The 17,176-nt window shown below is 40.8% G+C and overlaps 1 protein-coding gene across 1 annotated transcript in view; it reads right to left on the bottom strand.

The window, feature by feature from the left end:
• Positions 1 to 14,796, bottom strand: part of LOC133638755 (guanine nucleotide exchange factor VAV2-like) — a 608,063-nt gene extending 593,267 nt beyond the window's left edge. Inside the window, 1 exon segment of the mRNA XM_062031682.1 lies at positions 13,907 to 14,796. Within this exon segment, the coding sequence (XP_061887666.1) occupies positions 13,907 to 14,110 (204 nt within the window). The 5' untranslated portion in view covers positions 14,111 to 14,796.
• Positions 14,797 to 17,176: the final 2,380 nt, after the last annotated feature.

The following is a 17,176-nucleotide window of genomic DNA, read 5'->3' as shown; positions in this document are numbered from 1 at the left end:
CAGTTTTTGTTTCGTTCCGCATAGCCTTCCCTAAGCTTCAATGCCTTTTCTTAGGGGCACTCACCTATTGTTTATTTTTGGTTTAAGCATTAGACACCTTTTTACCTGCACGCTGCCTCCCACTGTTTCCGACATCTACAAAGCAATTAGCTACCGGCTGCCACCTACTGATATGGTATGGTATAACACGGTTACTCTGCCGAGCTCTAGACAACACCGACACTCAACAACGGCAGATTTGCAGACTATAATTACTAGTTTGCAAAAAATATTTTTCACCCAATTAGGTGAAACTACATAATCTCCCAGGGCACACCAGTTGATACACTATATTGCCAAAAGTGTTTGGCCACCCATCCAAATGATAAGAATCGGGTGTCCGAATCACTCGGCCCGGCCACAGGTGTATAAAATCAAGCAATTAGGCATGGAGACTGTTTCTACAAACATTTGTGAAAGAATGGGCCGCTCTCAGGAGCTCTGATGGACGAGTCTGGGTTTGGAGGTTGCCAGGAGAACGGTACATTTCGGACTGCATTGTGCCGAGCGTGAAATTTGGTGGAAGAGGAATTATGGAGTGGGGTTGTTTTTCAGGAGTTGGGCTTGGCCCCTTAGTTCCGGTGAAAGGAACTTTGAATGCTCCAGGATACCTAAAACTTTCTCCCGACCTTGTTGGAGCATGGAACAGTTTGGAGCGGGCACCTTCCTCTGTGTTTTTAAAATTTTGATTTATATTTATTGTTTTAATTGGTTTTACCCTTTAAAATCGTTTTAAAAAAAATAGAAATAAAAAATAAAAATAAAAAATCGTTTTTAATCATATTTTTTTAATATTGGTTTTATATTGGTTTTATATTTATTTATTTGTTGTTTATATTCAGTCATTGGTGGAGCTAAGGATAATATTTGAATATAGGTTTTTAATATTGTTGTGCATCACTTTGGAAACATTTCTGTTGTTTAAATGTGCTATACAAATAAAGTGGATTGGATTGGATTCTTCTTCCAACATGACTGTGCACCAGTGCACAAAGCAAGGTCCATAAAGACATGGATGACAGAGTCTGGTGTGGATGAACTTGACTGGCCTGCACAGAGTCCTGACCTGAACCCGACAGAACACCTTTGGGATGAGTTAGAACGGAGGCCGAGAGCCAGGCCTTCTCGGCCAACATCAGTGTGTGACCTCACCAATGCGCTTTTGGAAAACGGACCAAAAATTCCTATAAAAACACTCCGCAACCTTGTGGACAGCCTTCCCGGAAGAGCTGAAGCTGTAATAGCTGCAAAAGGTGGACCGACATCATATTGAACCCTGTGGGTTAGGAATGGGATGGCACTCCAAGTTCATATGTGAGTCAAGGCAGGTGGCCAAATACTTTTGGCAATATAGTGTATCTCACGCGGCACAGTGGTTGAAAAACACTGGCATAGAGGAGGGGTTTTGTTTTGATACGGTTAGCACGTTGTCAAATGTTTTTTCAAAAACATTATGTCCACCGCTTGCAACATAAAGAGCATTTTCATTGTTCCCCATGTTTGCTCAGCCTTTAGACAAGTCTTAAGAGTAGCGAAAGAAAAAAAACTATTTAATAACATTCAATCCTGCTTCTCGCCCGCAGCAGCCAATATTTTTGGTGGAGGGTGGACAAAGAAGAAGAACCTCAATTACTGTGAGTGGAAGCAGTGGGCTCTGTGTGAAACCTGCAGCCCCGCGGAGTGCTGAGAACACATACATGCATACGCACGTGCGCGCAGACACGCAGAAACAAAAGCACACACATACTGTACACCTACCCGAGTCATCCCCCAGGTATTCACAACTATCTACCCAACCAGAAAAAAAAAAGGATGAGGAAAAAACCAGTAGAATCTTTGACAGCCCGAGGCGCTGGATTTAGAATATATACACCTACTTGGAGCTCTGATGCATCTCTCAATATCACTGCTCATTAGTACTCCACTTAAAACCTGGAGGGTTAAGATGAATGCCTTGCTGCCTTCAAGACTACGATCAGGGATTTATCCGACCCCCCCAAAAAAGGTCAACTTGCCTGCTTCAATGGAAACATTGCTTTTTCTCCAACATGCTATTTAGGTTAATGTCCCAAGTAGTGTTGTCCCAATGCCAATATTTTAGTACCGGTACTAAATGTATGTATTTCGATACTTTTCGATACTTTTCTAAATAAGGGGCACCACAAAAAAATTGCATTATTGGCTTTATTTTAACAAAAAAATCTTAGGGTACATCAAACATATGTTTCTTATTGCAATCAAAGAACAATTTAGTCCTTAAATAAAATAGTAAACATACCTAACAACTTGTCTTTTAGTAGTAAGTAAACAAACAAGGGCTCCTAATTAGTCTGCCGACGTATGCAGTAACTGTCAGAAAAATTGTATGTAAATTATCAAAAAACTTTCCGTTCTCTGAGTTCCCAATGAACAGACAAGAGGCTGTCTTTGTTGCCCCAAGCCAAAGGCTTGGAAGATTCCATTGTGTACGATGGGAGGAGACGGGAGAGGGGGGTTATCTATTGTGATCCAAGACCTGCCCAAGCTCCATCCAGGACCAGCCCAAGCCCGAGGCATCTTTTTCTTTTGTGTTAATGTGACCGAAAACAATGGCTGTTTACATACCCCCCATTCCTTTAGAAACAGCTGTTGTTATGTAAACAGGGAAAGTCCAAATAAAAAGAGGTGGCGTACAATCTTTCGCCAGAGCGTGGGTGACACTGTAAGAGGTTACAGGTCGACACGTTTCTCCTCAATGGAGCCAAATTGAATTCTGTCTCTGTTTATTTCCTTGCCTCTTGTTTCGTTTAATAGATGTCATCAGTGTTTCAACCTGACAGTAACACATTGTGTCATTTATCATTCTATTTTGTCAAAATAATGAGGGACAATCTGTAAAAATGAATTATTAATCCACTTGTTCGTTTACTGTTGATATCTGCTTATTTTCTGTTTAACATGTTCTATCAACACTTCTGTTAAAATGTAATAATCACTTATTCTTCTGTTGTTTGGATACTTTACATTAGTTTTGGATGATACCACAAATTTAGGTATCGATCCGATACCAAGTAGTTTCAGGATTATACATTGGTCATATTCAAAAGTCCTCATGTGTCCAGGGACATATTTCCTGAGTTCATAAACATAATATGAATTTTCAAAAAAGGAAAAAAGATTTTGTGACGTAAAAAAATATCGATGTAATCCGACTAGATACGCTATTGTACTTGGTATCATTACAGTGGATGTCAGGCCTAGATCCACCAATGGCATTTGTTTACATTCAGGGGTGCTACCTTGCTGTTAGCGGCTAGCTATCGTATCATCCTACGGTGTCTAGTGACTCATGTTTAGCTATTCCTCGTCCTGCAGTGATAATGATACTTGTAAGAAACTCACTTTATTCGTCACCATGGACGTCCGCCACTAGCTAGGTAGCCATGTCTTAAAGCACCTCTTCCTGAGGGCGTTTCAGTGTTATAACTTCACCTTTATCTTTAGATTATAGGCCAAAATGCATTCGTTCTCCCTCTTCTGTCTACACACTGTGTCTGCTTGTAAGTACTCTGTGATAGTGCGCTGCCGAACATGCTCCTCTGCTCGTAAAACCAGCAATGTCATGATGTGACGACATGCCCGGAGACCGGTACTTTTCAAAACAGAGTATAGTACCGTTTTTGATTCATTAGTACCGCGATACTATACTAGTACCGGTATACCGTACAACCCTAGTCCCAAGAGACGTCAACATACCAACTATTTGATTCGGTTCAGGTATTAAAACAAAAACTGGCTTTAACACAAAGCATTCCTTCGGGTGTTGTTGATTCCACACACGTTGGTGAATGTGTTCACTGCTCACCAATAACTTCATGAATATCACAATGGATGCATGAATGGACATTTCCCCTTTCAACCTCTTGAATACACAATTCTAAACCATCCAGACCAACACGGATGAGTGCGGAGTGTGCAGTGTTTTTTCCTCATCTTTACGCCACTATTGATGGCACAGTCAAACCTCAGACTTTTTTGTTAATAACCCCTCAAAAATGTCACATCCATGTAGGGATGTAACGATATGAAAATGTCATACTACTGTTAGGGAGGTGCCGATCGATCGGCCACCAATCACTATATATGTGTGTTAATTTATCACAGTTACTATTATCGCAGTATTGTTGAATGTGTTTAAAAAGTAATTATCGTATTTTCCGGCCCATAGAGCGCACCGGATTATAAGGCGCACTGCCGATGAGTGGGTCTAGTCAGGTTTTTTTTCATACAAAAGGCGCACCGGACTATAGGGCGGATTAAAGGGGTCATATTATTATTCATTTTTCTGACTGTTTTAATGACATTCAGACTTTACTTAAGTCAATAACGGAGCAGCATCTCCTCATCCAGAAACAACAACAAGGCCGGAAATGTGTCCCGTGAAAAAGCATCCGACCGGAACTCTCTAATAACTAAAGTTCCTTGGGTGAATAATGTAAACTCCAGGGTTTCCCACATATTAATTTATTTGTGGCGGCCCGCCACGAAAGAATTACGTCCGCCACAAATTAATTTTTTTTTTTTTTTTTTAAATAATAATACATTTATTTATTTTACTTATTTATTTATTTTTGTCCTCTCCAGCTTCTCAGGCAAATCATATAGTTGATGTAGATGCCCATATCGGCTGTTCAGATTTACTTTACAAAAGAGAAGTGTAGGATACTTCTCTCGTTGCCTTATTATTATTAAATGTGTTTATATTAGAAACACAACATGTGTATATAACGAGGGTGCAAAGTCTGCAGGCAGTAGGAAACACATGGTTAAGTGTAGGGAGTAAAACTGATGGCAGTCTAAAGTTCAAGATTTTTGGAGCTCTTTGTTCAGTGGATCAGATGTTTGATGAAGCTCTGTGTCTATCTACCACCACTATAGTTTTCTGTTTACTTGTTACTGACTGTGGCAGGACACCTCTGCCTCTGTTTCACTTTATGTTGCTGGTAAATAATATGGTTGTAGTAGTAGGCTAAAGTTAAATTATTTAGTATGCACTAATTAAAGGGGCAGAGCTTTGAGACATTTTAGCTTTTATATTTTATAAGATATATTTTTTGTAAGAACCACAAATAATAAATATATTTCAGTGAATAACTTATTGTTCAAATCTGTATATAAATATGTACATAAAGTGTTGTAATTATACTGTAAAATGGATGGATGGATGGACATTTAAAACAAAACTGTTATTATTAATTAGTAAGTATACATTTTTTGAGCCTTTTTAGAGAAAATCAAATCATTGTAGTAAATTATGCAAATTACTCGATGATGGCATGGTGACCACGCCCATAGCCACGCCCCCACCGCCACAGGTATCTTGGCAGTTTATGGGAAACACTGAACTCACTACACCGGTATGTTTTAGTGCTTTCATGACGGGTTTACTGACAGATATAAGTAAGAACTTTACACTACTTTATATTAGAAATGGCAACAGCGGAGGATGAATGCCACAACAAGAAGATAGAGAAAAATAAGAAGCTTATCAACTACGGTGTCGGCACGGACTACAAAGGCGGACTTGCGCAATTTTTCTGGATTTATATAACAGTATACAGTTTTTACTTATATCTGTCAGTAGACTAGCTATCAGAGCGCTAAAAACTGTAGTGGGTTTACATAATTCACCCACGGAACTTTAGTTATTAGAGGGTTCCGGTCGGACGGTTTTTCACGGGACACATTTCCGGCGTTGTTGTTGCACTAGTGAGCCACGGATGAGGAGATTCTGCTCCGTTATTGATTGAAGTAAAGTCTGAATGTCATTAAAACAGTTAGCTCCATCTTTTGACACTTCTTCCACTCCCGTCCTTGCACGCTACACCGCTACAACAAAGATGACGGGGAGAAGACGCTGTCGAAGGTGAGCCACGTAAATAAGACCGCGCACAAAGCAGCGCATCCTGAAGCGACTGTCAGAAAGCGACTTGGAAATGGTCTGTAAAAAACTTAAATCTATGCAACACCTACGCCAAAGAAACACCATTACATAATATGTTGACCACAAGACAGTGTTTTAAATTTAGAAAAAAAATCATAATATGACTCCTTTAATGCGCCTTATAATCTTACCTTCTCGTACTTGCTGATCTGTATTTGGGATCTGCATAAGTCCTGAAACTTTGTGCGCATCCGCCTTTGTAGTCTGTGCCGACACCGTAGTTGATAAGCATCTTCTTTTCCTCTATCTTCTTGTTATGGGACATTAACCCTCCTCTGTTGCCATTTCTGATATAAAGTAGTGTACAGTTCTTACTTATATTTTATACATCCTATATCTGAAGCAACTGTCAGAAAGCGATTTGAAGATGATCTGTAAAACGTAATCTATGCAACATTTTGACCAAAAAAACACCATTTACCATTTTCCATTTACGAAAAAAAAGCAAAAAAAAAACTTTAATGCGCCTTATAATCCGGTGTGCTTTTTGTATGAAAAAAAACCTGACTAGACCCGCTCATTGGCAGTGCACATTATAATCCGGTGCGCCCTAAGGTCCGGAAAATACGGTAGTTATTAGGTACTGTTGACTTTGTTACGCTCAAACTATTGTATGTGATAAAAAGAGAATAAGAAATAGTTTAAATATTGTGTTGATATTGTTAAATTGTCAATAGCACTTACCATGGATAAATTGAAAATATTTACAGTTGATACACGTGATCAGTATTGGTATTGACTAGAGATGTCCGATAGTGGCTTTTTTGCCGATATCCGATATTCCGATATTGTCCAACTCTTAATTACCGATTCCGATATCAACCGATACCGATATATACAGTCGTGGAATGAACACATTATTATGCCTAATTTTGTTGTGATGCCCCGCTGGATGCATTAAACAATGTAACAAGGTTTTCCAAAATAAATCAACTCAAGTTATGGAAAAAAAATGCCAACATGGCACTGCCATATTTATTATTGAAGTCACAAAGTGCATTTTTTTTTTTTAACATGCCTCAAAACAGCAGCTTGGAATTTGGGACATGCTCTCCCCGAGAGAGCATGAGGAGGTTGAGGTGGGCGGGGTTTGGGGGGGCGAGGTTGGGGGAGGGGTAGGGAGTAGCGGGGGGCGTGTATATTGTAGCGTCCCGGAAGAGTTAGTGCTGCAAGGGGTTCTGGGTATTTGTTCTGTTGTGTTTATGTTGTGTTACGGAGCGGATGTTCTCCCGAAATGTTTGTCATTCTTGTTTGGTGTGGGTTCACAGTTTGGCGCATATTTGTAACAGTGTTAAAGTTGTTTATGCGGACACCCTCAGTGTGACCTGTATGGCTGTTGACCAAGTACGCCTTGCATTCACTTGTGTGTGTGAAAAGCCGTAGATATTATGTGATTGGGCCGGCACGCAAAGGCAGTGCCTTTAAGGTTTATTGGCGCTCTGTACTTCTCCCTACGTCCGTGTACACAGCGGCGTTTTAAAAAGTCATACATTTTACTTTTTGAAACCGATACCAATAATTTCCGATATTACATTTTAAAGCATTTATCGGCCGATATTATCGGCAGCCCGATATTATCGGACATCTCTAGTATTGACCAATCTCACTTATGGATGATCGGAATAAAACATAAAACCCTGTGTAGATCATCCTTAGAATTCATATTAAGACAGAAAAAAGAAAAACTCACCTATACGTGTTTTTAGAAACCAATATGGTCATTTCTAAAGGACCCTTACCATAGATTACAAAAGGGAGCATTCCAGTTAAAATTTCTAAATATGCCTCTTTCAGTCTGTTGTTTTATGGCCATATTAACACAGAATGACAGCTGTCTCGGACTTGGACTGAAGCCCAAACAGGAATCAGTGCTGATCATTACAACATTTTGTCTTATTAACAGCAGCAAAATGGCTTATTGGGAAAAACAGAGAAACACTTATTTTTTTCCCCTGAAAGCCTTACATTAAACTAAAGTCTACTCAGCATTTTAAAGAGCGAGTGGAATACACTGTACAGGGACTTAATTAAGTGCAGGGTATAATCACACACAAGACTTGTTCCGGAAACCATCAATCTTCATTGGGCAGTTTAGAAGTTTGATCTATTGCAAATAATCCAATCGCTCTCCTTGACCTCCTCTTCATTCTGCCAGGCCACCGACTGCGTGTCGAAGCACACGCTCTGACCTTTCCCCGATCATAAATCACGACGGGCTTCTTGTTCTACTGCCAGATTTTTGTTTAACCAATTTGTCACCAAAGATCCTCGCCCCTTTACTCTGGCCGCAAATTCTCATAGTGGGATTAGTGGGCGGATCAAAGTGTGCCAGTCCGACCTCTCGCTCGCCTTGTAATCATAGGAGTCTGCAGCTTTGAGGAACAGATAAGTCAAAGCTAGCGGCGGCTGCCAGAGATAGAAACACTCACTCCGGGAAAACACATTCATCTGTAAGTTATTTTGCCTATGAGCAATACAAATGACTTAATGATAAGACAGAAAAAGTGACACATGGCCTAAGAAGGTTGGTTTTTTTGTGCGCAAAATTGATCAAAACTGAGATGCTACCTCAGTAGAAGCATCTTAAAACTCATTTGTATACTCTAGCCTTTAAATAGACCCCCTTTTTAGACCAGTTGATCTGCCATTTCTTGTCTTTTCTGCCCCCCTCTCCCTTGTGGAAGGGGGGGGGGGGGGGGCACAGGTCCGGTGGCCATGGATGAAGTGCTGGCTGTCCAGAGTCGGGACCCGGGGTGGACCGCTCGCCTGTGCATCGGTTGGGGACATCTCTGCGCTGCTGACCCGTCTCCGCTCGGGGTGGCCTCCTGCTGGCCCCACTATGGACTGGACTCTCACTATTATGTTAGATCCACTATGGACTGGACTCTCACTATTATGTTAGATCCACTATGGACTGGACTCTCACTATTATGTTAGATCCACTATGGACTGGACTCTCTCACTATTATGTTAGATCCACTATGGACTGGACTCTCATTACTATGTTAGATCCACTATGGACTGGTCTCTCACACTATTATGTTAGATCCACTATGGACTGGACTCTCACACCATTATGTTAAATCCACTATGGACTGGACTCTCTCACTATTATGTTAGATCCACTATGGACTGGTCTCTCACACTATTATGTTAGATCCACTATGGACTGGTCTCTCACACTATCATGTTAGATCCACTATGGACTGGTCTCTCACTATTATGTTAGATCCACTATGGACTGGACTCTCTCACTATTATGTTAGATCCACTATGGACTGGACTCTCACACTATTATGTTAGATCCACTATGGACTGGTCTCTCACACTATTATGTTAGATCCACTATGGACTGGACTCTCACACTATTATGTTAGATCCACTATGGACTGGACTCTCACACTATTATGTTAGACCTACTATGGACTGGACTCTCACTATTATGTTAGATCCACTATGGACTGGACTCTCACACTATTATGTTAGATCCACTATGGACTGGACTCTCACTATTATGTTAGATCCATTATGGACTGGACTCTCACACTATTATGTTAGATCCACTATGGACTGGACTCTCACTATTATGTTAGATCCATTATGGACTGGACTCTCTCACTATTATGTTAGATCCACTATGGACTGGACTCTCACACTATGATGTTAGATCCACTATGGACTGGACTCTCACACTATTATGTTAGATCCACTATGGACTGGACTCTCACACTATTACGTTAGATCCACTAGGGACTGGACTCTCACTATTATGTTAGATCCATTATGGACTGGACTCTCTCACTATTATTTTAGATCCACTATGGACTGGACTCTCACTATTATATTAGATCCACTATGGACTGGACTCTCACTATTATGTTAGATCCACTATGGACTGGACTTTCACAATATTATGCTAGACCCACTCAACGTCCATTGCATCCGGTCTCCCCTAGAGAGGGGGGGGGGGTCACCCACATCTGCGGTCCTCTCCAAGGTTTCTCTTAGTCATTCTCATTGACATCCCACTGGGTTGTGAGTTTTTCCTTGCCCTTATGTGGGCTCTGAACCGAGGATGTCGTTGTGGCTTGTGCAGCCCTTTGAGACACTTGTGATCTAGGGCTATATAAATAAACATTGATGGATTGATTGATTGATTGATTGAAAACTCAGCTATGGACAACATATAAAGTGAATTTCTTAACACTTATCAGCTTCTCCACATCATGGCATTACTTGTCGATACTACTATGATTTCATCAATATTTTTTATTGACACAAAACCTTTTTTTTTTTTTTTTAATTCACATTATAGTCATAACCTCAGGAAAAATGTCCCTGGATGCATGAAAACTTCAATTATGACCAATGTATGATCCTGTAACTACTTAAGTATCGGATCGATACCTAAATTTGTGGTATCGTCCAAAACTAATGTAAAGCATCCAAACAGAAGACTAAGTGATTATTACATTTTAACAGAAGTGTAGATAGAACATGTTGAAACGAAAAGTAAGCAGATATTAACAGTAAATGAACAAGTGGATTAATAATCCCTTTTTACAGCTTGTCCTTTATAATGTTGACAAAATAATGGAATGATAAATGACACAATATGTCACTGCATACGTCAGCAGACTAATTAGGAGCCTTTGTTTGCTTACTTACTACTAAAAGACAAGTTGTCTCGTATGTTCACTATTTTATTTAAGGACAACATTGTTCTTCGATTGCAATAAAAATCATATGTTTAATGTACCCTAAGATTTTTTTGTTATAATAAAGCCAATAAGGCCATTTTTTGTGGTCCCCTTTATTTAGAAAAGTATCGAAAAGTATCGAAATACATTTTGTTACCGGTACCAAAATATTGGTATCAAGACAACCCTACTCTAGACTGCCTGTACTTTAAACATGTCAATACCAATGACTACCTCGAAGGTACGTTTGCATCCTTGACATTTGACTTGTTCAGGGAACACCTTTTAGCCCTGGAAGTCCAATAATCAGCCCCCTGGGGTACTTCAGAATAGAGGCAGAAATGCACTCTCAATGTACCCCAAGGCTCAGTATCATTCCAGACTTTGGGGTGAACAAGAGTCAATAGAAACGTCTGCCACGTTCATTCTGCTACTGTGGTCAAACGAACTTCCTCTGGCAGCCAATGCTTCCTCGTGCAGGCTGTGGGAGCACAGTTCTGCTGAAGCGAAGACGGAACACTATAGAAACTGAGGGGTGTTACTAAAATCCTCTGACAGCCCGTCCACTCGTGTTTGCTCTTTAGAGACAGACCATTCTCCCGACTTACAGAGAGAGAGAGCTTCTAGAGTAATATCGATTCTACATTGCAACCTGTGCGTGGATTAAAAGACCCGACAAATATTCACTTCATTTTTAACTGAAAACCAATAAAAAAAATGTTGTGGTTTTGGCAGCATTCGGAGCCTACATGCACATGTTCACTTAAGGTTTGGGCATGTTATCAAAACAACAATTGAACACAGCACTGTAGTACACTGTACATATACAGTAGTGGTTAAAAGTTGACATACACTTGTAAAGAACATAATGTCATGGCTGTCTTGAGTTTACAATCATTTCTACAAATCTTGTTTTTTTGTGATTTGTGATTGGAGCACATACTTGTTGGTCACAAAAAACATTCATGAAGTTTGGTTCTTTTATGAATTTATTATGGGTCTACTGAAAAGGTGAGCAAATGTGCTGGGTCAAAAGTATACATACAGCAATGTTAATATTTGCTTACATGTCCCTTGGCAAGTTTCACTGCAATAAGGCGTTTTTGGTAGCCATCCACAAGCTTCTGCTTGAATTTTTGACCATTCCTCTTGATAAAATTGGTGCAGTTCAGCTAAATGTGTTGGTTTTCTGACATGGACTTGTTTCTTCAGCATTGTCCACACGTTTAAGTCAGGACTTTGGGAAGGCCAGTCTAAAACCTTAATTCTAGCCTGATTTAGCCATTCTTTTACCACTTTTGATGTGTGCTTTGGGGTCATTGTCCTGTTGGAACACCCAACTGCGCCCAAGACCCAACCTCCGGGCTGATTATTTTAAGTTGTCCTGAAGAATTTGGAGGTAATCCTCCTTTTTCATTGTCCCATTTGCTCTCTGTAAAGCACCAGTTCCATTGGCAGCAAAACAGGCCCAGAGCATAATGCTACCACCACCATGCTTGACGGTAGGAATGGTGTTACTGGGATTAAAGGCCTCACCTTTTCTCCTCCAAACATATTGCTGGGTATTGTGGCCAAACAGCTAAATTTTTGTTTCCTCCAAAAGGTCTTATATTTGTCCATGTGATGTTGGATGTCATGGTGGTGGTAGTAGTATGCTCTGGGCCTGTTTTGCTGCCAATGGAACTGGTGCTTTACAGAGAGTAAATGGGACAATGTAAAAGGAGGATTACCTCCAAATTCTTCAGGACAACCTAAAATCATCAGCCAGGAGGTTGGGTCTTGGGCGCAGTTGGGTGTTCCAGCAGGGAAATGACCCCAAACACACGTCAAAAGTGGAAAAGGTATGGCTAAATCAGGATACAACTACGGTTTTAGAATGCCCTTCACAGAGTCCTGACCTAAACGTGTGGACAATGCTGAAGAAACAAGTCAATGTCAGAAAACCAACACATTTAGCTGAACTGCACCAATTTTGTCAAGAGGAATGGTCAAATATTCAACCAGAAGCTTGTGGATGGCTACCAAAAGTGCCTTATTGCAGTGAAACTTGCCAAATATTAACATTGCTGTATGTATACTTTTGACCCAGCAGATTTGGTCACATTTTCAGTAGACCCATAATAAATTCATAAAAGAACCAAACTTCATGAATGTTTTTTTGTGACCAACGAGTACACTACCGTTCAAAAGTTTGGGGTCACCCAAACAATTTTGTGGAATATCCTTCATTTCTAAGAACAAGAATAGACTGTCACGTTTCAGATGAAAGTTCTCTTTTTCTGGCCATTTTGAGCGTTTAATTGACCCCACAAATGTGATGCTCCAGAAACTCAATCTGCTCAAAGGAAGGTCAGTTTTGTAGCTTCTGTAACGAGCTAAACTGTTTTCAGATGTGTGAACATGATTGCACAAGGGTTTTCTAATCATCAATTAGCCTTCTGAGCCAATGAGCAAACACATTGTACCATTAGAACACTGGAGTGATAGTTGCTGGAAATGGGCCTCTATATATCTATGTAGATATTGCACCAAAAACCAGACATTTGCAGCTAGAATAGTCATTTACCACATTAGCAATGTATAGAGTGTACTTCTTTAAAGTAAAGACTAGTTTAAAGTTATCTTCATTGAAAAATAAGGACATTTTAATGTGACCCCAAACTTTTGAACGGTAGTGTATGTGCTCCAATCACTATATCACATTAAAAAAAAGAGTTGTAGAAATGATTGGAAACTCAAGACAGCCATGACATTATGTTCTTTACAAGTGTATGTCAACTTTTGACCATGACTATATGTATGTATGTATGTATGTACGTATAACACGGTGTCTTGATGTCCAGGACAAATTTATCCTCTGAGACAATAAAGCTAATTATTATTATGTCACGGACCAGATCTGGCCCCCGGGCCTTGAGTTTGACACCTGTGACTTAATGCAACTGTCAATCAAACATGAAGACCCCTGTCATACTGCATGAAGATATGGTGTGCAGGGGTGTGACCTTGTTGTGTGGTCTTCCGTGCATGACTTTGGAAATCTCCCAACTGGAGGTGCAGCTCTGCACCGGGCTAAAGTGGGTGTGTTGTGGCCGAGAATGGGAGACATTCAAAGGGGATTAGAGGCGACAAGGCACGCTGTCTTGAGGAGTGTTTGACCTGGGGGGGGTTGCAACCGACTCACCTGTGACATCTGCGGTCTGAAGTTGATCTCCTTCAGGTCCACAGATCCGGGGGAGAGGTTGTGCAACATCTGGCACAGCAGCACGCCGTCACGCAGCGCCTGTGCCAGGTCGAAGACGGCCGCCGAGGGCCAGACGACCCGGTGGTTCTGGGGCAGGACCTTGCAGTCGATCAGCCACCGCCCGCATTGTCTCCACTCCTCCATGCTTGTCGGCGCTCGCACACGCCACACACACACACACACACACAAACACACACACACACAATCACGCAAAGTCCACCCGCGGCCGCTCGCTTCTCATAGATTTCACAAGTTTGCGAGCGGAAACATGTCAAGATCTGGGCGAACACGAATCACTCGGTTTTCTCCTCTTCATCCTTCAAAAGTTCCCCTCGCATATCCACGCTTAGAAGGTCGCCATGGATCAGCTGGCGTGACATAAATCCGCGGGAGGGGAAAAGAAAAAAGGAGAAAAGGGAGAGAAATACTTCCGCCGAACGACGTCCTCCGAACAAGCGGAAACATCCAACACTTTGTCCGGGTTACTTTGTTCGGCGCACCGCTGGAAGACCTCCGGGGTGTTTTCCCCTTTCTTTCCTTGGGATTCCCTCCTTCTCTCGCCTCCTTCGAGTGGCAAAGTCCGGACAAAGCGCACCCTTTTAGGTCCCGGAGGTCGAACCGGGTCTTGAGGCGCCGCTCCGGTGTGTATATAAAAAAAAAAGCGTCCGTACGGTGTTGACACTTTGTTGGGAGAAGCTCCACACTCCGTGCGGGGGGATTTGGGAAGCGCGTTGGTTCAACGGCGCGTCCTCTGCTGGCCAAAGCGCGGCACTGCAACGTCGAGGCTGCATGGATGGAGGCTTTTTAAAGGGACAACAACATGAAAATGTTTGTCCATCACCAGGCCGACCACACCTACCCAGGAAAAAAAAGTTTATATGCAGCACGACAAGATTACCATTTTAAATGTCAAAATAGAAAATGTGGAAAAATGTGAAGAAAAAAATGTAGGCTACAGAAATACAAAACCCAAAACCACTGAAGTTGGCTCGTTGTGTAAATGGTAAATAAAAACAGAACACGATGATTTGCAAATCCTTTTCGGCCTATTTTCAGTTGAATAGACTGCAAAGACGGCCCTGCGATGAGGTGGCGACTTGTCCAGGGTGTACCCCGCCTTCCGCCCGAATGCAGCTGAGATAGGCTCCAGCGACCCCCCGCGACCCCAAAAGGGACAAGCGGTAGAAAATGGATGGACTGCAAGGACAAGATATTTAAAATGTTCGAACTGGAAAACGTTCGGTACGTACCTCGGTTTAGAGGTCACGGTTCGGTTCGTTTTCGGTACAGTAGGAAAACAACCAAATATACATTTTTGGGTTATTTATTTACCAATTTTGCAAAATCTTCCACCAAAAATATTTTTCTTAGTGGAATATTTGATGTGAAGTAATAGGTCAATAATTCATAATATTGATTTTGATTCAATATTATGTTTTGAGCAATGACAGTTTGAAAGAAAAAAAAAAAAGCTTTGTTTTATTAGTCAACATTGCAACTTTCTCTAAATTACATTTAACCTTTAAGCTTTTTCATTTCACTTTTGTTGTGTTTTTGTTTATTTTAATAGTATTTTTAGAATGTGCCGTGGGCCTTTAAAACATTAGCTTTTGGCCACAAATGGCACACTTTTGAGACCCCTGCTATAGATAATAAAAAATTAAATCTGATAAATCTATGGATAAAACGCAGAGCCTGGCGACGCATGCACGTTTATCATAACTCTCTCTCTCTCTCTCTCTGCCTTTCCCTCACCAATGTGCCAATTCGTTTTGTTTTTAACCCCTTCTTAACCCTGAACGTACATTGAAAATACACGCAACCCTAACTCAAAATGCCGGACATTTGAGGCATTTAAGAAACTCCGCCCTGACAGCTCCGCAAAAGAGGACATGTCCGGTGAAAAGAGGACGTATGGTCAGTCTATCCTAGCCCGTTAGCTGCTAGCATGCCATGTGTTGTGCCTCGGTGTGCGTTGTTTACACAACGTGCGTTACGCTACTTAATATGTCCGTGTGGAAACTCGTTCGGTACACCTCCGAACCGAACCGGAACCCCCGTACCGAAACGGTTCAATACAAATACACGTACCGTTACACCCCTAATAAGATGACCCCTTTAATGCACCTTTTGCATGAAAAAAAAACCTGACTAGACCCGCTCATCGGCAGTGCGCCTTTTAATCCGGTGCGCCCTATGGTCCGGAAAATACGGCACTTGGTGCACAAGATTATATATGTAATAGTAAGTCTGTGACTCATATTTCAGAGCACGAGCAGGATATTGCTGATAATATTTGTACAATTAAACAATATGGTTATGGTTTTGATTTATTTCAAACATGCATACAGTTACAACATGGTACATCACATATTTCCAATTACCAATTCCTCACGAGAACACGTCTGAAAAGGAGTAGGAAAGCAAAGTTTATTTTTTGCACGTTTGTTCACTTCATGTGCTCAATTTGTAACAGAACTTTCCTCTAGAAGGACTTATCTTTGTCCATGTGATGTCAGATGAAACAAAAATGGAGCTGTTTGGTCACAATACCCAGCTATATGTTTGGAGGAGAAAAGGTGAGGCCTTTAATCCCAGGAACACCATCCCTACCGTCAAGCATGGTGGTGGTAGTATAATGCTCTACCAAACTTCATGAATGTTTTTTGTGACAAAGAATTATGTGCTCCAATCACTCTATCACAAAAAAACAAGAGTTGTAGAAATTATTGGAAACTCAAGACAGCCATGACATTATGTTCTTTACAAGTGTATGTCAACTTTTGACCACGACTGTATATAAAATATATTAAAAAATGGAGATACATTTTTTTATTAACAAAAGCCATGATGTTAATCAATCTAATAACAGAAAATAGAGCAACCCCAACTCCAACCCAATGCCATCTTTACAATACTTTAGGATAGAAATTTACAAAGCCAGTAAGCCGTACAAATTTAAAAAAAGGAAAACCAAACATTAATAAAAGCATCAGCAACAATAATAAAAATGATATTATATGATATAAAAATGGATTCCTAAAAGAAATGCCGACCAACATCAGTGAGTGATAATTTAGTATGAACATGGAAACTAAATGGAATAAAAAGTTTACTACAGTCTGTTATAAATAAATACTCACCTGGATGGAGCTCTAGATCTAGATCTAACTTGTGCTCTCTAGAAAATGTGCTGCTGCTGCTTGCAGT

The sequence above is a fragment of the Entelurus aequoreus genome, linkage group LG21 (assembly GCF_033978785.1).
Source record: "Entelurus aequoreus isolate RoL-2023_Sb linkage group LG21, RoL_Eaeq_v1.1, whole genome shotgun sequence".
Taxonomy (NCBI): Eukaryota; Metazoa; Chordata; class Actinopteri; order Syngnathiformes; family Syngnathidae; genus Entelurus; species Entelurus aequoreus.
Note: the sequence above shows the minus strand (reverse complement) of the source record. Positions and strands in the feature narration are given on the sequence as shown.